This window comes from Bactrocera oleae, chromosome 4, assembly GCF_042242935.1.
Source record: "Bactrocera oleae isolate idBacOlea1 chromosome 4, idBacOlea1, whole genome shotgun sequence".
In the NCBI taxonomy this organism is placed as follows: Eukaryota; Metazoa; Arthropoda; class Insecta; order Diptera; family Tephritidae; genus Bactrocera; species Bactrocera oleae.
In genome coordinates, this window is record NC_091538.1 from 69,658,838 (window position 1) to 69,677,718 (window position 18,881).

An 18,881-nucleotide genomic window follows, 5' to 3' on the forward strand; every position below is an offset into this window, starting at 1 on the left:
TGTACACCCATAACTTGTTGTATCTCACCGGTTTTCATCAACCGCGGCACACTTTGCCATGGCGCATTGCTTTTGTTTTTATGGCTTTTGCCATTCCAACGCCACATGCCAGCGAGCGTCTCCGTCGAATTGCCAAATAGCTGAAATATTTGTTGGTGGAATATTCCAGAAGCGCTCTACATTAGGCATGCCGCGTATTCACGCAACGACCAGCACTCCTAACTTGTGGTAAATGAAAAAGCGGACTATACAATTTTAAAAAGTAATAAAACGAAAATATAAAAATAAAAACGAAAAACTGTGATTTTATGTTTAAAAAAAAAATACGAAATTAATGGAAAATTACTGCGTTGTAAAAATAGAAAATTCATTTGGGAAATTTCCATATCGAAAACTCCACACATGTACCAACACAAGTGCTCGCCGCCAAGCAAATCAGTCTACATACCGAAATATGTGTATATCAGATATCCTCACATATATGCATACATTTATATGTATATAAATGTACTTTACGTTTGCTTGTCTAGCAAACGAGACGGCCGATTGTACGGTGGATTGTATTCCATCTACCAAAAGACAAAACTGTCTAGATTGACAAGTTGACGAAATAGCGCAACAGCTGACGCGACTAAATGACTTTGCGACGGCTGAACAGACGTCTTCATGAATGTATGTTAGCGCTCACATTGCTGCTTTAAAGCATATGATTTTACCATTTCAGTTAACATTAATAATATCCCTACAAGAACAGTGACGGTCATCTGATGGGTAATATAACAGTCATAGCTGAAGAAATTTTGTCAGCGCGCAGATCAAAGTTTCTATCATTTTCTTAAGAGCCTTGTGCAAAAACTGATGTAAATAAAGGCATGTGTGTGAGTTTGCATCTCTCTTTAACACAAGGGTATTCGGAATAGATTCGCTATATATCTATACTGCTCACTCTCATGTCTTTTTCTGAGTCATTGCTGACCATAAATCCATCATAGCTGAATATTGTCAGTTATGACTGAAACGCTATCATAGCTGCAATTTGTCAGTTATGACTGTAAATCTATCACAAATGAAAAATTATTTTGCGCAGTAGATAATATAATTTTTATTTCTTTAATAAATTCAAAACTTTTCATTAAAATTAGTTATAATAATATACATATATATAAAAAAAGAGTGTAACAAAAATATATTCAAATAATAAATTATGAAAAGAAATTTTCACTTAATTCCATGCTTGCTACTCTCAAAAGCTCTGCTGTACGCATTTCTCCAGTTCATGAATATTTCGGAATTTAAAAATGCCTAAATAAAAATGAAAATTAACTAAAAATATAATTTTAGTTTAAACTTAATAATAACTTACGTATATTATATTTTAAAACTCCTTTGTTATTTATTTATTTTTAATATAACAAAAATTGTTATTGCACAGAAGCACGTAACACTTTTGGTTTATCGCACCAAATAACAGCTACACAAGTATTTTACAACTTCTCGAAACTTCTATGTATGCTGTTTCCTTTCGACGTCTACAGAACTTGCTTTTGGAATAATCGTAAACATTGACGGTCATTTTACTGTTCATTTGACTGTCAGTACTGACATAATAAATGTGAGTGTATTGGGGAGCCCATTAGCAGTTTCTTGTAGGGATGTAATATAATACACACACACATATACAATATGTAATATTAATATTGATTCAATTTGATTTGCCTTTGACAATATTAGTTTATTTTTAAACCAGTTTATGGTTACTTATACACGTCTGCACAAATAGATTTATTAACGAGCTATTTTTAGATAAGGTGTGCTCACAAAAAACGGCACTATTGGGGGAATAAAATAGAAAATATATGGATATATATTAAACAAATGTGCCTAACGTACATACTCGTACTCAAATATTTGGCACAAAATGAAAATAAAAAAAATGAAATATTTTAATAATCAAAAATAAAAAATAAAAAAATGTATATAAATATTCGATAATAAAGGAAATATAATAATAAAAATGATCAAAAAAAAATTAATTAACTTATATAAATAGGGTAAAATTAGTAAAATTCTATCTTCTTCCAAATCGAAAAGAAAAAAGTCTTTGAGATAAGGAAGCAAAGTAATAGGAATATTTTTATGACAATATCTTTATGACAAAAAATACGAACACTTTTTTAGATTACTGTGTAGCGTAAATACGTATTTGATTCATTCGAATATAGTATATAACTTTGCTATAAAAATGTATATCCATATATGTTTGTAAATTACATGTTCGTAAAAATACAACTTCAAATGTTATTTAATTAAAATAAAAAGCATCTCTTGTAAGCGAGTGACAAAAGATCACACGCTAAAATAAGTTCAGTTCGTATGACATAGCATACAGCTGTAGTGGTCTGATCTAAACAATTTGTTCGAATATTATACCGTTGAGTTGGACAATAATCCATGTTAAATTTTGTGAAGATAGAAGAACTTGATTTTGATCGGTCAGTTTGTATGCCAGCTATATCCTATAGTGCTCCGATATCGGTGGTACCGACAAATAAGCAGCTTCTTAGGTAGGAAAAGACGTCTGCAAAATTCAGTTCCATATCTCTAAAACTGGGGTACTAGTTCGCGTATGTGCAGACAAACGGACAGACGGAAAGGGCTGAATCGACTAAGCTTGTTACGCTCGTAAAAGTTTTAATACAAGCTATTAATTTTTCAAAAAAATTTCCGTTCATTATTCAACTTTTTTAAATAATAACATGTTTGTAAAATAATATTTTGACAAAAATGTTAATTCATCTAGTGCAGCATTCTTTTCGCACTCACTAACTTAAAATAATTCTAGTTATGCACTCTTATCCAAATTTTAATTATATTTCTTTTTTTTGGCAGACTGTATTAGGACCAGGCGCTACATATGATCGTAAAGATATGCATATGAGTATATAGCATAATATTTAATTATTTAAACCCATAAATATTTATTTAGCCATATACAAAAATACGAACAAAAGTTCAGACTGTTTGCCAGACTCCGTTGGCGGCGGCACAACTACAAACCAAAAACACCAACACATGCATACACGTACATTTATACATACACACATTTATACAGAAAGCGATCAGTTCTTGAAATGTAAGGCACACCGCGCCGGCGGAATTGGAGGCCGCTTTGTAGACTGGTTGAGTTAGACAAGCCCCTCGTGTATGACGTCACGTAAGCAATAAAAGCGTGCCCCAAGACGCACACCAATGCAGAAATGTGCATATGCCTCGGTATTGGTTTGTAGATCTCTTTCGTTCGTGGAAATACACACACATACTTGCATACATAACTTGTTATATACCAGTATAATATGTAGGATTTTAGATACTATAAGTATATTGGTGTCTTGTCTTGCTGTCGAAATGTTGTTGTGTGTGTGTTTTTTCCGTCTAAAATTGTTGCCTTGCTCACCGCCAACTTTACGCAGCCGCCTCGTCCGCCAAACCACTTTTATGACCTACAAAGGTTCGTCGTGCAAAAATGAATGATGAAATTCACGGTGTTTGTGTGGTAAATTATTTTTGACTTCTTCGCTTTTGTAAGGCTGCAGCATTAACGGCAGTAACAGCAGTGGCAGCAGTATCGTCAAGTTAATGGAAATTTTTCCACATGAAATATGTACGAGTTGCCCTCTCTCAATGAGTTTTGTTTATTTATTAGCGGAATATTTGGCCTTTCTAAAATGTGTTTTTACCAAAAAAATCGCAGTTGAAGAATAACTAACAAATAAACAGTGCGAGCGTCTATGACTCATTGAGCTTTTGGAAGGAATATCTACCCACAAATTTAGTTATAAACGCATACATATGTATGCATGTGTGTATGTGCAAACTCCTACTAGTTTGAGGTTATTTTATATCAGTTTTTGAGATAGTTTTTGAACGCTTGAAATGCTAACTCAAGGTCATGCTTAATATAGCAAAATAATGTAACATAATTTCATACTGTACGCACTTGGCTCTCACTTTAGCCGTACTTTTTGCTCTTTTTGTCTTATATCTGCAAATATACCTACGTAAAAGTCTATTTTGATTACATACAAACATTTCTTCCAAAAAATGCTGATAATATTGCTTATCGCAAAGTCCATAAATATTTGTGGTGTGAGGTTCCAGTGAACAGCGTTTCCGTAATTAAAAGGCGCGGAGAGAACTTAACGGTCGGAAGTGGCATTTCTACTTAAGAGCATTTTACGCTCTTAAATTTGCTCATTGAATTTATCTTTAGTTGTAAATATGTAGCGTGCTTTAAAATATTTATAAATATAAGTATATATGTATGTACCCATCAAATTTCTTTGAATCGAACATAAATTGATAAAAAAGTCAGTAATATTTTTGCAATAAATAAATAACTATTTATTATATAATTTTAATTCTAACTAACGATTAACTCTTCCAAAGGATGACCAAGCAGTATGCAACCATAGCATTTCAGTTTTATGTTCAAATCAATAAATATATTTTATATATAATCGCAAAGGAGAGAAAGAAAAATACTCAACGTACGATCTTCATCTCAACTGAGTGATATGGTCATGGATCAACCATGCTAATTTTATTAAAGAATTATTCTTGTTTCCCCATCCAAAGAGTATTAGTTGTCTAATTTAGCTTAGCTAGGTTCTAATAACCGTCTTAAAACATCTCTGTGCGTAAAACTTTGGTCCGTGTGCTTTTATCGAGAACAAAAGGTCTTGAATGACATGTGCGAAAAGTGTATTATTGCGCTAGAAAAATAGAAAAGGCTCTCAACGTATCTTACAGATCAAACTAAATATATCGAAAGTCCTTATTTTTTTCACAAAGCGTCGAGTAGAGTTTGTAAAACAAAAAATGATCGCCTACGAAATACAAATAAAAGCCATCCCTCAAGGTTTCTACCGAAATTCAAATACACGCCACGGCTCTATTGTGAACTTAAGATGGTATTGCAAATAAAAAAAAATTTTTTTTTTGAAAGACTTTTTATTTAATAAATAAAAATATATTAAACATTTACCGAATGGAGTATATTTTAATAATCGACGATTCATTTTGAAAAATTTTGGATTTCCTTGATCCCGTAGCCGATCGCCAGGAGTATCTCCGAAAAGTGTCTGTCGGTGAGGAAGATTTTGCTGCTAAAAGTTATCTCGAATCTAAAAACCTAAACAAATTATTATTAAATAGATGAATACAAGTAATGGTTGTAGGATTAGTCAAAATTTCAATTTTTTACAAAAAAAAATCGTTTTTTGTGAAAAAATTACATACAAATATAATATGTATAAATACTACATAGTGGATTAAGAAATCGAAATTATCATAAAAAATCGTACTGCGTCGATCATTTCCTGATATATTATATATAAGAAGGTTGCGTGAATATTTCAAATCGATCGTTCCACCGATTTGGGAGACATTTTTCTCACCGACTCTGAAAACAGCATTTCGGGAAAAACGTGTTTAAAGTTTTAGAAGCCGATTAAGTTAAAATATTCTTACAAACACGCTTATATCTTTGAAACTATTGGTCGGATCGATTTCAATATTCAAATAGAATATTCTCTCAAATATTTGTATGTACATTCGATATATAGGCAATATATAATATTTGAAATTCACAAGTGGATATAACCCCTTAAATAGATCTTCGATATAGAAAGTTGAATAAAACATATACATACATACGCTTTAAGATTTGTTTGCATAAATTATGATGCTATTGTTCTTGTAAATCAGATTAAAAATCATGCCTTCTCATTCTGCCAAAATAATTTGTTGGTCTCGGAGTCTGAATCGGAGCTTTTTGCCCAAAACCATTTAAACCGAATTTGTGCAACCTCTCATGGCAGCTTCAGACATCAATTTCAATAAAAACAAACTTTTGGCAAATTTTTTGGAAAAACCACTTTTGGGAAAATATTATATATTAGAAATTAAAGCATTTGAAACAAATGTTTTGGAAAAACTTGTAGAAAGTCAACACTTCTATCATGGCGATGATTATTGTGTGTGTTTGTGAGCACATTTCAGTTGTGCCTATTTAAAACTGCCTTAAATTGCATACCGCAACATTTTTTCGTCAATTGTTAAAAAACGAAAATTCGCTTAATTAAGAAATTTAAAGATCACCACACACGCCAAAGCTTTAATTAACAAAAAATACTGCCAAATGTTGTTTGTACTTTGCGCGACTCAATAAAAGCCACGCGATTTCTGACGCTTTTTTCTACTTGTTTCTAAACATTTCCCATTCTTTCTGCCTTTGTTCCAGAAAATTTCCATTGCTGTTTGGAGGACACACCCCTTTAACTGTCTGTTTTGACTATTTCTTCCTTGAAATCGAGTTATTTTTTTCGCCTATTTATTTGTTGTGAAGATTTTTTATTTGTATGTCCATATCATTGAGATTTATATATATATATATTATATGCATTTGCTTTAATTAATAACTGCTCGTGCCGTTGTGGTCACTGGCTGCTCTAATGGAACTTACATAACGAACATTTTCGACTGACGCAACACCATTGACTTTCAATACCTTGTTTTGTGCATTTTTTGTCTATTATATTGCGTTTGCAAGAAATTGATTGACTTGATTGCTTTTAAATGGCAAACCGCAATGCGAATCTTATAAGTTTTTATTTGATTTGGTCTATGTACCTAAACATATACATATATACATATGTATACACACATGTGTTCCTCTGAGTTCGGACCTTAAATTTCTTTGCACACAGGCCATAGATATTCCAAAGCAACTAGTACAAATTAGTTTGAAGGCGATATTCTATATGGCACACAAACATTCAGGGTGACACTTCGCTCCGGGTCCCTCATACAGCACAGTCTTACTTAACGAAGTTACAAAATTTAAGTCGTAGTTTCCCAACCCAAATTCTAGAACAAGTTCTAAAGTCAGCGTTATTAACAAATTTACCATATATAAGTATGTACATTTATTTAGTTGACGGCACGCGGTGACGCACCTTGGGTCAATGTACGAATTTGCTGAGTAGGCATCGACTGATGACTCGATTTCATTATTTACATTGGCTGTTTGTAAAACATCGACACTTTCAACGGACCAGGGGGTATTCCAAGTTGAGTTCCCACAACTTTTTCATGGACTTGACGATTTATTTTTGTAATTGTGGTAATTTATTGTTGAGTTTTGCAGAAATTTTGTCAAGACAAGACGTACGTGGTCTCAAGAACGTAGTTGTTAAAACTTACAATAAAATGTCTGTATTTCGACGTGTCATCTGGCATGTCCGTTATGCGAGTCGGCTCCAGTTTCACTGCCACACAACCAATTCTCGTCCCAAGTGGAGTCGAGCCTAGCAAGCAGTTATGCAGTCAGTCACATGAAATTATATATGTATTTACATACAAATTTATATTAATTTTCATTTCTTGTTTTTATTGAATTATGTTGTTGAGATACTCATATTCATTTGTTAAAAAAAATTTTGTAATTGCAATTCCGTATTCCTGGAATTTATGTTTAATTAAAACGTAAACAAAATACTTAATATGTTACTACAACGCACGAAACACCATTAAAAAAGAAAATACTTAAGTCCTCAGGCATTCGATCCTTAGGAAGTCACTGAACTTGTGAAACATTTTGCCTTAACGGCATTTTACCGTTCAATGAATGGATACTCGCTACAGGGCGACTTTCAGGTTTTTCATTCATCGATCATTTACTTTTAGTTCATTACTAAATATTTTCGTTGGAATTTTAAATAAGTTCATTTTTTTTTTTTTTTTTTTTTTTTTTTTTGTTTTTTGTTTAACGTGAACTTGAATTGTTCAGTTATGAAATATGTAACGTTTTAGATGTTCCGACATTCTACCACATTTGAAGTGTTAAAGCAGACTTTCATGCCATATACATATATTCTTGGCCAGTTCCCGACTTCTTGTTTTTTTAAAGCTTCTGTGAAAAATTGTGGGGACATTGAAAAGTATTTTGAGATTTCAATGACAAAGAGAATGAAAAATATTATATATTCTTTAAAGTTAAGGACTTTAAAAATATTTAGCTTTCAAAACTAAATATAACTTTTGAGAAGCTTTGAAATTTCTCGAAAATTTTTCTTCAAGTCTTAATTATTTCAAGGCCATGGTATTTGTAAACGTTAAATATGTATCCCAATGGTTTCAAGCCCTGACAATTCCAATAGAACCATCACATGCAGCATTGCGATGTTACGTGCTCATTTGCCTGAGTTCCACATTCTCGCTTTGCTGTGTACTCCTGTACCTCCTCGCCTTGCCGCTGATAGTAAAGTGAAAATATTTTATTATATATTTACGATGCATATATTCTATAAAGCATATATATAGATAGATATATGTGTAGATGAGCGAAAACGTGCCACTAGCCACTTGGTCGAATTAGCGAATGATGGCGGGATTATTCCATATATACATATATACATTCACATAAACTATACACTATGTACTTTTCGTTTGTTTTTGAATTTTGCCAATTTAACAAAGATTTGTTGTGCAAATAAATTGTTCGTTGCCTTGAAAGTCAAATGTTGTTTAACGTTGACCCCCACTCCGCTCGTGCTAACCGCTAAATTTATTTTTTTTTTTTTGTTTTCTCGAGGATGTGTTTTTTTTTTTTTTGAAAATTTTGCCAAATATTGTGCTATGGCTGTGCCCACGCTGCCCACACTGTCGCAGCTTCGCGAAATTCGCTAAAAATAACAACGTCAGAAGGAGGTGTGTACCCGAGGAGAGCAATACCATCATCATCTGAGAATCATGTGATTTGAACATTTGCCAATGAAAACTATAGCAACAAAGTGGGTAGTGCCTGGTGGCTTGCGTCATACTTATAACGGAACGAAACAGAAAAATACCAAAAATCCAAAATGTCATTTGCTGCTGTGTACAGCGTTATTGTGATAAAAACAATTTAGACAATTAGGCCGTAAAAAAAGACACATCATTAATATAATATATTGAACGGTACTTTTTTTTGACAACTCACCGAACAAAATGTAATTTACGCCTTAATAAATTAATTTACATACCATACAAACATATATAAATTCATATATTCTATAAAAATATTTAACCGAAAATGCGTAAAAAATTCCGTGAATGAAATGTTTAAAAAATACTTGAAACGACACATTCAAATTATTTCAATTTTGTGTGTTTTAATGATTACCCGTTAGTTAATGAAAAAATGTTCCTAAAAGAAACGTGTTCACATTTTATTAAATTAAATCGATGCTTTATAAGTAGCTCCATTGAATACCAGTTAGAAAACAGTTAATTAAAAACATAATAATAATTTATTTATGGAATTTGTCGTCATGAACAAGTTTTGCTGTTTGAAAAATATATTATATATATATAATCAAATTTATTTGAAACTAGATGTGCTTGATCAGCATAAAGAAAGCAGTTTACGTCTTGATTTCTCGAAAACGAGTTATACAAAATCTTACGCAAACAGAAATTTGTAAAAAATTTCCTAGCAATCATGCACAGTTGCATTTTTACTATTTTCTTGGATGTAAGCAACAATAGTTTCGCTGAATCATGTGACCATGTGTCACCGGAAGCTGTTTTCCTTGATTGCAAAATTTTACTGTCTAAACTTTTCCCACCATAAATTTAAATCGCTCTTATGGCATTTAAGGCATACTTTTGGCCGTATTTTCGATTTTTTTAGGTGCGTCTTTGTGATTACAGTTTTTGAATATTTTTTTTTAGCTCTGTTAAAAATTAATTATTTCAATCTTTACCTATATATTTATAATAGTAGATCGGGCCACTGCGTGCTGTGGCTGTATTATTAAATATTATTATAATAAAATATTCAATACAGTGAAAATATATACGAATAAAAGCGAAAACGTTAATGCCGGTTAAAGCATCCAAGGGATTGTACTTGAGGTTTAATTTGAAAATGATTGATACAAATATTTGTCAATGGAAGAAAACAATGAATTTTCAAAATAATAATAATTATTATTTTTCAAATTTTGAACAATTGCTTATATTTAGAAATATTTTTTTTTTTTTAATAATTGTTTTGACTTTTAACATAATTGAGATATAAATTATCATATCTTTTAAGTTGGATCAAGCTGGACATAGTGTGCTTAATTTTACTGAAATCGGGTCAGTAGTTTAAGAGTTTACTCCGGACAAAACGTGATGCGTAATTTTTATATGTATATGTAGATATACTTGTATGAATATACATAAAAATAAAGATTTTGCCAATAGCTGCTTAGAGCAAAAAGCGAAAAAATTTAAATAAACAAATAATTACTATTTTTACCAAAATCTCGTTCAAAAGCACTTGTTTACTTGGAACTTAGCAAACAGCATAATTACATACCGTTGTGTACTATAGCTAAATACATACATATGTATACGAATATAAATTTGTTTTTAATCCTTTGATGAATTACGCATACTAAAATACTGGTATTCTTACATTTTTGTAGAACAATAATTCGAATATATTTTGTTTAATATTTATTATATATTTAAAACAGAATCTATTTTCAAAATATTGTATGAAAATCAGCCAAAATACAATTTGTTTCAAACACTTGTTAACACCAGTTCTTCCTCTTTGTGCACCTTGTACCACATAAAGGTTGTGAAAATTGAAAATTTCCGGAAAGGCTCATTCATAATTCATTTAAACTTCTGAGTCCATAAAAGCATGCCAACGCTTAATCCAATTTTCCATACACCTGTTATGATCCTCGGCTGGGATGGTCTTCAGTTCCATTAGAAAATTTTGTTTCTTTTGGTTCCAGCTCGCATTGACACGCTTCGTACCCAAAACAATAACCAAAGATTTTTATATTATGTATTCATTAAAGAATTTTCATAAATAATACCAATTATAAACATAGCAAATACATATTGCATATGTAGATAAGTATGTATGTTATAAACATACATATGGATATGTACGTATATTATATATCTACTCTTTAGCATTTTTATTTGTATTTTTTTATTGTATATATGTATACATACATATACTTATATATATTATAAAACATACAGACTGTTTATTTAACAAAATAAAATCCTTAAAATTTTGCATTTGCATAATAGGTGACCTAAAATGTAGAGACGGCAGAAATAATTTGTTCCCTTTCTTATTTTCTATTTGTATATTTATTATTGTTGTTATTATTGGATAAACGGGTGCTAGAAAAGTTATGTTGTTTTAATTATTGCTATTGATGGCGCTCTCCAATGCCCAACAAACGCAGAAATGATGAAATCGACTGTATTTGATAATATGGTAGACGTCATCGGAGGAAGTGGAGGAGTGGTGACACTAGGGCAATTGTTGTGTTAGTGTATGCTCATGTGCGTGCGCATGTACATTTGCAGGAATTGCGAGCATGCAAATCATTACTAATTGAAGTTCAATGTCGTCAGTGGCGCATTTGTTACCTCCAACAACCGCTTTGTTTGAGGGCTTGCGGGCACATGCGCACACCCACACATATGTACTTATGTATATATGCAGGTGGGTGGACACACGGTTTGACTGGCACAATGTGTCCCCTAATTTCCTCAAGTGTTTACATTTGTCGGTTGATATTGTATTGTGTGGCAATTAGAATGCAGTGCAAATATTATGTACATATATAAAATAATTTATGTGTACATATACATATACATAAGTACATAGATACATGCTTAGTTGATTATCAACTCTGTTAGTGTGTTGGAAAAGAATTTTATTTTGTATCTAAAATGTAAATTTGTAAAAATCGCAAATAAAACATTTACATAACTAATTTATCATCTTTGTATTTTCTCATCTTTCTCGTTTGCTTTCTTTCAGACGCTTGTCTACGTTGTCAGGCGGAGAATAAACGTGAGGTGCTTGGCCGCCAGGACTGCGTAGTAGTTTGGGGAGAATGTAATCACTCATTCCATCATTGTTGCATGTCGCTCTGGGTGAAACAAAATAACCGCTGTCCACTCTGTCAACAGGAGTGGTCCATACAACGCATGGGCAAGTGAGCAGCCTTACCATAGTCAATTGGCGCATCAGCAGTTATAACGGAATTTAAAATAGATTTTCTAAATGTTAAGAAAACAATTGGTAATTGGTGTTAATTAAGTAAGCTAATGTTTTCTCAATAGATTTTAGTTTCAACACTTGTTGGGTATGTAAGTTTAAGCGAATGGTGAAAATGTATAAGAGAAAATCCGCAATAAATTGTATTTGAGAACAAAGAGAACTTAGCTGCGCAAAGGATATGAAAATGAAGGAAATGTGAACATATGCAACTCTATTGAGCGCATACAAAATCTATAACACAAGCACAGTGAACAAATATTCCTTGCAAATTAATATAATTGTAATAACGAAAGTCAACGAGTAAAAAAGTTATGCCCCGGGTGAGGCTCGAACTCACGACCTTAAGATTATGAGACTTACGCGCTGCCTACTGCGCCACCGAGGCTGTATTAAATATAGGACCGAAAGGTGTATATAAATGAAATGTTCTAGAACAGACATAAGAGAAAAATGGGAAAAAATCACTGCACTGAGATTCTACATACAATAGTAGAATTCTTCAAGCGATACTTTAAGCAAATATAGTGGTTTAAAGAAGACTGAACTTAGTACTATATAAAATTCAGACTTGTTGTCGCCTCTGACTAACGTCATTTATATGGCGAAACCCCCAAGGGTTTTTCGCGTTTATATAACACAATTTGTTATTTTTGCCATTTAGAATGATTCTAGTAAAGCTTATATCATACATCCATAAATTATCGTGCAATAATTCCGCTATATCAAAGATTAACATGACAGAAGTTGCCTACATTTTGGCGCAGTGAAAAAAGTTCAGTTTTAAGATAACTGTGACATGAAAATTAGGCCCGTTAAAACTATTAGTAGCCGAAAAACTTTTGTGAAAAGCAGTAAAGAATTCATAAAATGAAAATTATATTTGTAAAACTCTTTAATTTATTAAAACAATCAAACCAGCAATAAATATAAGTTCCGTACCCAGACTTTACTTAAGCTGTATACTCCATTAGATACGGGAAAAGACAATATATTAACGGTATTCGATAAATAACATATGATTACAACAGTATGTCCTTTGTAAAAATAATTACCAGAACATGTTCACCAGATAGCTCCTAAGGTTAAGAATGTTATTAAGATTAATCACAAATATTTTACTGAATTATTTACGCATTTTTACTTTATTTTTTATTTATTTGTAAATTCGATTGCTTGTAAATTGTTATATAACTTATATTTTGTTTATAAATTCGTATTGGGCAAATGATAGACTATTGATGTACATACATATTCTGTGAATATGGATTATTTATTTTTAGAACAAAACCTCTTCATTACTTGAGATTTATTCTGTAAACACACCCTACTTTGAAAAATGCTGACGTGGAGCACTCTGTGATAGCTTGTCAGCAGCTTCGTAATTGTCATTTTGCAAGCACCTTCCACTTGTCCCTTTGGCGCAGAGGATAGCGCGTTGGACTTCTAATCCAAAGGTCGCGGGTTCGATCCCCGCAAGGGATGTCACTACTGTATGTTGGTGCTCTTTTTGCTGCGCACTCAGTAAAAACGCTGTATTTTTATAAAATGTAACAGTTATATGCTAGTAACTTTTCGCCTTTAGAAGCAAGTTGGCATCTGATTGAATTTTATTTAAAGAAATGATGAGTGTGCCACAATATCTTCTGTTCTAAAGGATTAACACGACTACTAAATATCTGTGAGAGCACATGGTCGGCGCTCCTCCGTTCGTCCCTTTGGCGCAGAGGATAGCGCGTTGGACTTCTAATCCAAAGGTCGCGGGTTCGATCCCCGCAAGGGATGTCCTTGTAGACAAAGTTACAACTACCTGAACTTATCAGAGTATGTGTTTCTCCTTTTTTGTGATGCCGTGGTAGGTACCGCAGTTTGCTCACATACATATACATTTATGTACATTAAAAACTATTTGAGTCAGGCTCTGCAGTTGTGGATTGAAACGAAATGAGGCATGTTTTTCTTACACAAATTACGTTATTTTATATTGCGATCTCATAACATCCATAAATCATCTAACATTTACTATTTTTTCTTACATAAGACACGATTCAGATTTTTAGATAAAAGCATCATTTTAAATGAAAAATATACAACAATTTTTGAGTAAAGATTAGTGTTTCATTCCTAAAGTAACATAATTTTAAAATAATTACTTTGGCTGAAGGGAGGGAGATAAATTTCTTTCTAGAACATTCACATTCAGCCGCAGCTTATCCACTCGTGTTGGGTCAGCTAATTCTTCCTCTGCTAATCGTTCAGCTCGATTTTCAAGTATGGATTCTATTGGAATTAAAAATTTATCAGATGTCTAAAATGTCATTCTGGATACACTTACTGTTATATGGCGTGTATTTATCAGATAGTATATTTTCCAGGTTGTAACCAATTAATCCCACAACTCCAGCAATGGGCAGTGTTATGTAGACCGCATTTCGCCTTAGTATTGCCATTATAATAGGCCACATTGTTAAAACTTATAGTACAATAATTAATTTAAGAAATATCTCGTTGTTTACGAGATTACACAACTTTCACTGTTTATTCCAATTATGTTAAACAAAAATAAATCTTGTTGCCGGCGTGCATTTGACAAACATATGATTGTCGCATATGACGTTTTACAATCGGGCAGTTTTACACCAAGCTGAATCACCCTGTGTATAATTTGAATATCGCGGATGGAAGTCTTTCCTAAATATACAAAAGCTAAATGTAAACAACGTTCGTACAATTCAAAGTTTTATCCAAGATAAAAAAATACAAGATGTGATACCAAAATTTAAAAATATAATTGCACTGTAGTGTTAGAATGGTTTTGTGGGTAGATGTGCAGATAATACAAACTTACTCCTAGACGAAACCTAATGCTAGAGAACAGTCACAAGTGTTTCCAAATTATAAAACCAGCAATGTTTTTATGACCAAAATGTTTAATAATACAATTAAGGGGTAAGTTTATAAAATAATTAAGAAAAATTATATCCTTACTTATCACGCAAAATTCCTTATCTTATATTATCGAATTTCTTAAAAGTGATTGAAGTAAATTTCTCTTTCGAATTTTCGACTGGTGCGTGTATGCGTATTTGCCGCAAATGAGTATCTCTACCATTTTGATGATTTGCCACAATCGCAATTTGTAACATATATATACGTACAGGACGAGATTTACCATTTTCCACATGTATAGCAGTCCATCCTGAAATGAGGCTTTTTGTATGTATATCACCACAATCGCTAAGTATCAGTACTCACCTGTAGGTTCGAAAAGTTCTTGATTTTGCAACTCTTGTAAGTCGTTGAAATTTGAGCCAGTTCGCAGAGAAATACGTGACGGCGTGTAGCTTTCATCTAGTTTGTAGTCAGCATATAAATAAACAGCACTAATACGAGTTTTTCTATGAAACTGAACATTGACAAGATGTGGAAGTTGGCCATCTGACTGCCAATAGGTGTCAATTATATTATCGCGCAGACGTTCAACGCCAAACCCTGCAAATAATCCTTCTAAACGCTTTTTCATAAGGTGTATAAATAATCGTATTAACCTGGTTTGCAGGATGACAAACTCCACACAGCTTGATTGCCGATTTCTCTGACTACTCCTGACCGTTCAAGTGGTAAAGGATCTTGATTGGTAATCTCTTCATCGCCATTACCCTCCATTGTTGTGTTTTATGCAAATGCTCTTAGATTGTATACTAATTTTGAAACGTACAACAAATCATTTGTTTACATGACTTGATCTAGAGGAGAAATGTCAAAAAATAACTTGCCGGGCTTGGTCAGCTGTTTAATATTTTCATGTTGGATAATGAATAGAGTTGCCTGTGTTCTTTCATACAATACACGTATAGTTTTATTGACCATAATTTCTACAATGTATTCTCTATATATTATATATTGAAGGTTTTATACTTTTGAAGCCTTTATCTTTTATTTTTTAAAATCTTGTGGGAGTTTGCATACAAATTTTGACAATTTTTAAGTGATTTAACTATTACGAACAATGGTTAGTCATAATTTGATACGATATGGCATTTGTTATTGTTACTTTGACGTTTCGCATTGGTGTTTTGTTGTTAACAAATTGTCTAAAAGATAAAATATATTTTGTTTCCATCTGTGATGTGCAAAAATAAACATTGAGATTACAATGAGTCTGGAGCAGGGTGAACATTTGCTGGCCTTGAAGGGTAAGTAAAATAATAAACATATAACATATTTACTTACTAGCTTTGCTTTAAGTGATGAGGCTGACAAGGCCTACCCTCATTGGTCCGCAAGTGATTTCCTGCGAAAATCGAGATTTGCCACAACAAACATTTCGACGTCGTATGGTTGAGCATGAGACTACTACAGTTGCGGGGGCGGAAACTTTAGCCGCAGGACAATTTATGTTACTGCCACAGTCGTTTGGTTCTATATACTTGGGTAATATATTTATAATATATTAAAAATAATGTTTTCATTATGCCTTTGTCTACAGGTGAAACATTCGCAAGCTACATTTGCGTCCACAATTGTACTACTTACTCTGTGGAGGGTGTTACAGTGAAAGCTGATCTACAGTCTAATACCACACGTATTAATTTACCCATGAATGAAAAGCAAACCAGCACTACACTATCACCTGACCAAACGCTTGACGATGTCATACGATACGAAGTCAAAGAAATAGGAACACATATGTAAGTAAGAAATGCGCTATAGAAACTTGTTAGCCTGCTGACGTGTTAAAATTTTTAGTTTGGTGTGTGAAGTGAATTATATCACTCCTGCTGGATTTCCACAATCTTTTCGTAAATTCTTCAAATTTCAAGTACTCAAACCACTTGATGTGAAAACTAAGTTTTACAATGCCGAAATGGATGAAATATATTTGGAAGCGCAAATACAAAATATTACCACCGGACCGTTTTGCTTGGAGAAGGTCGAGTTGGACAGTTCGGAACACTACACCGTCACACCACTGAACACCTTATCGAATGGCGAGTCAGTGTTCTCTTCTAAGAATATGTTACAACCAAATAATAGCTGCCAGTTTTTGTATTGCATAAAGGTATTACAAGCTCCATACATTTATTAAACATAATTATTATTGTATATTTTTATTAGCCCAAAGCAGAAATCGCAAAAGACATAAAAGCTTTACGACAAGCAAACAATGTGGGAAAATTAGATATCGTGTGGCGTTCGAATCTCGGCGAAAAGGGACGTTTGCAAACGAGTCAATTACAACGTTTGGTATTTAAGAAATATATTTAAATAATTTACATTTAGTTAATCACATTTTCCCATAGCCATTCGAATACAAAGATGTGCGACTGGAAGTAATCGATGCGCAAAATATTGTCAAAATAGGCGAACCTTTTACGTTTGTGTGTCGCGTCACAAATACCGCGGAACGCATAATGGATTTGCTGGCGAAATTAGAAGCACCGCTTGAGTTTGGTTGCGATTACACGGGTGCAGCTGAATTCGATATTGGTAAATTGGCGCCAGGCGAACAGCGCGAATTTCCGCTTACAGTTTGTCCAGCACGTCTTGGACTAATCAAAATCAGTCCGTTATTATTAACTAATGTACTGCAGCAGGAGCAGTACATCATCGAAAAGGTGGTAGACGTATTTGTCGTCGACACAGATTATCACGAAGATGAAGCATTCCAGGTAAACAAATTCGTGCGTTACGATAACACCGCGTCGTCGCTAACGGAGGAGCGTACCTTGCAACTCCAAGTTGTCTGAACCTTCCTTCTTGAACTTGGGACATTCAAGCGTGCGGCCCCTTCAATGTGTGGCAATTTTTATAGTTACGTTATTGTCGTTAGCCAATTACTGTAAAAATATATGTAATTTATACCATAATATACAGCTGTGTGTATGTATTTATTTTGGCTTTGTCTGATACATTTAACTGTTTAGAATATTGCCGATTTTATATGTCAACGTTGATCAACGGAATTTTACTTTGCATTACTTTGGCGAATCAATCAAAAGTTGAAAACGTTTTTAAGCTTTGATGAAGTTTGTTGTACTTAATCGCCTATTATCGCATATACGAGTACGTAAATTAAATAATTTAGTAATTATCAGCAATATTTTCATCAATCAAAGTTGTTTTGCGTTAAGTGAGAAATTTGTATTTAAAATCCTAAAAGTGGCCGCTGCGCATGCGCACACGTTTTTTTTTTTTAATTCAACTCGTATAGGTATATACGTATGTATATGCACATGACTTGGACTGACCATTTTTGGTGAGAAAATGCCAATATTTTTATTAATTGATTAAAGTTTTTTTTTTTTTTACTTTTATTATAATTGCAACGCAATTTGGCTCGTAAATCTTGTTGCGCTATGCGTATTTTTTCGAACCGAAATCTACGATTTAGTAAATGCTTCCAAGTCTACGCATTTTTAAAGTGTAACTGTCCGCCGCACACTTGCTGCATGTCATTGGCGGTGGTTGGTTGTTGTTGTTGCTTAGTTTGTGTCCTCGTTTGCTTGCTGGTGGCAGCTTGTGGGCTGCGGCGCATGCGGGTGTTGATTAGCTGGCGCGTTTGCTACATACATACTCATACATATTCATGTGCTTTTATGCGTGTGTATGTGAATGTATGTTCTTGTAATTTATGCATAAATGCGCTTTCGTGGAGATGTTTACAAGCCCGTCCGCATTTTTTTTTTACAAGCAGACACACTCTGCAACATGTATTTTTGTACCGACACGTGTATGTGTAATCGTACAT

General features: G+C 33.1%; 4 protein-coding genes and 3 non-coding genes across 8 annotated transcripts in view; 4 read left to right on the forward strand and 3 right to left on the reverse strand.

Annotated features, from left to right (window-relative positions):
* Roc2 (Regulator of cullins 2) overlaps positions 1 to 12,293 on the forward strand; it is a 40,594-nt gene extending 28,301 nt beyond the window's left edge. Inside the window, exon 2 of the mRNA XM_014231584.3 lies at positions 11,891 to 12,293. Coding sequence (XP_014087059.1) covers positions 11,891 to 12,072 — 182 coding nt within the window. The 3' untranslated portion in view covers positions 12,073 to 12,293. The remainder of the gene's footprint in view (positions 1 to 11,890) is intronic.
* A 152-nt stretch (positions 12,294 to 12,445) lies between these two features.
* Positions 12,446 to 12,518, reverse strand: TRNAM-CAU (transfer RNA methionine (anticodon CAU)). The gene has a single exon. It is a non-coding gene; the product is annotated as a tRNA-Met (tRNA).
* A 1,024-nt stretch (positions 12,519 to 13,542) lies between these two features.
* Positions 13,543 to 13,615, forward strand: TRNAR-UCU (transfer RNA arginine (anticodon UCU)). The gene has a single exon. It is a non-coding gene; the product is annotated as a tRNA-Arg (tRNA).
* Positions 13,616 to 13,842: 227 nt separating this feature from the next.
* On the forward strand, positions 13,843 to 13,915 carry TRNAR-UCU (transfer RNA arginine (anticodon UCU)). Its single transcript has one exon. It is a non-coding gene; the product is annotated as a tRNA-Arg (tRNA).
* Positions 13,916 to 14,082: 167 nt separating this feature from the next.
* On the reverse strand, positions 14,083 to 14,595 carry LOC106615400 (small integral membrane protein 12). The gene is made up of 2 exons (XM_014231603.3): positions 14,466 to 14,595; positions 14,083 to 14,410 (listed from the first exon to the last, which is right to left on the reverse strand). Exons 1-2 carry the CDS (start codon positions 14,593 to 14,595, stop codon positions 14,280 to 14,282), a joined length of 261 nt encoding a protein of 86 aa, XP_014087078.1. The 3' UTR covers positions 14,083 to 14,279.
* A 111-nt stretch (positions 14,596 to 14,706) lies between these two features.
* Positions 14,707 to 15,909, reverse strand: APC10 (anaphase-promoting complex subunit 10). Of its 2 annotated transcripts, XM_014231602.3 has the most exons (4): positions 15,679 to 15,909; positions 15,386 to 15,622; positions 15,119 to 15,329; positions 14,707 to 14,821 (listed from the first exon to the last, which is right to left on the reverse strand). In XM_014231602.3, the coding sequence occupies exons 1-3, from the start codon at positions 15,794 to 15,796 to the stop codon at positions 15,136 to 15,138; spliced, it is 549 nt and encodes a 182-aa protein (XP_014087077.1). In that variant the 5' UTR covers positions 15,797 to 15,909; the 3' UTR covers positions 14,707 to 14,821; positions 15,119 to 15,135. The 2 variants fall into 2 exon arrangements, with proteins under 2 accessions (XP_014087077.1, XP_069964362.1); XM_070108261.1 differs by lacking the exon at positions 14,707 to 14,821 and having other exon boundaries at positions 15,041 to 15,329.
* A 261-nt stretch (positions 15,910 to 16,170) lies between these two features.
* LOC106615398 (probable trafficking protein particle complex subunit 13 homolog) lies at positions 16,171 to 18,020 on the forward strand. Its single transcript, XM_014231600.3, has 6 exons — positions 16,171 to 16,326; positions 16,379 to 16,564; positions 16,620 to 16,821; positions 16,880 to 17,192; positions 17,249 to 17,377; positions 17,434 to 18,020. The coding sequence occupies exons 1-6, from the start codon at positions 16,287 to 16,289 to the stop codon at positions 17,878 to 17,880; spliced, it is 1,317 nt and encodes a 438-aa protein (XP_014087075.2). The 5' UTR covers positions 16,171 to 16,286; the 3' UTR covers positions 17,881 to 18,020.
* Positions 18,021 to 18,881: the final 861 nt, after the last annotated feature.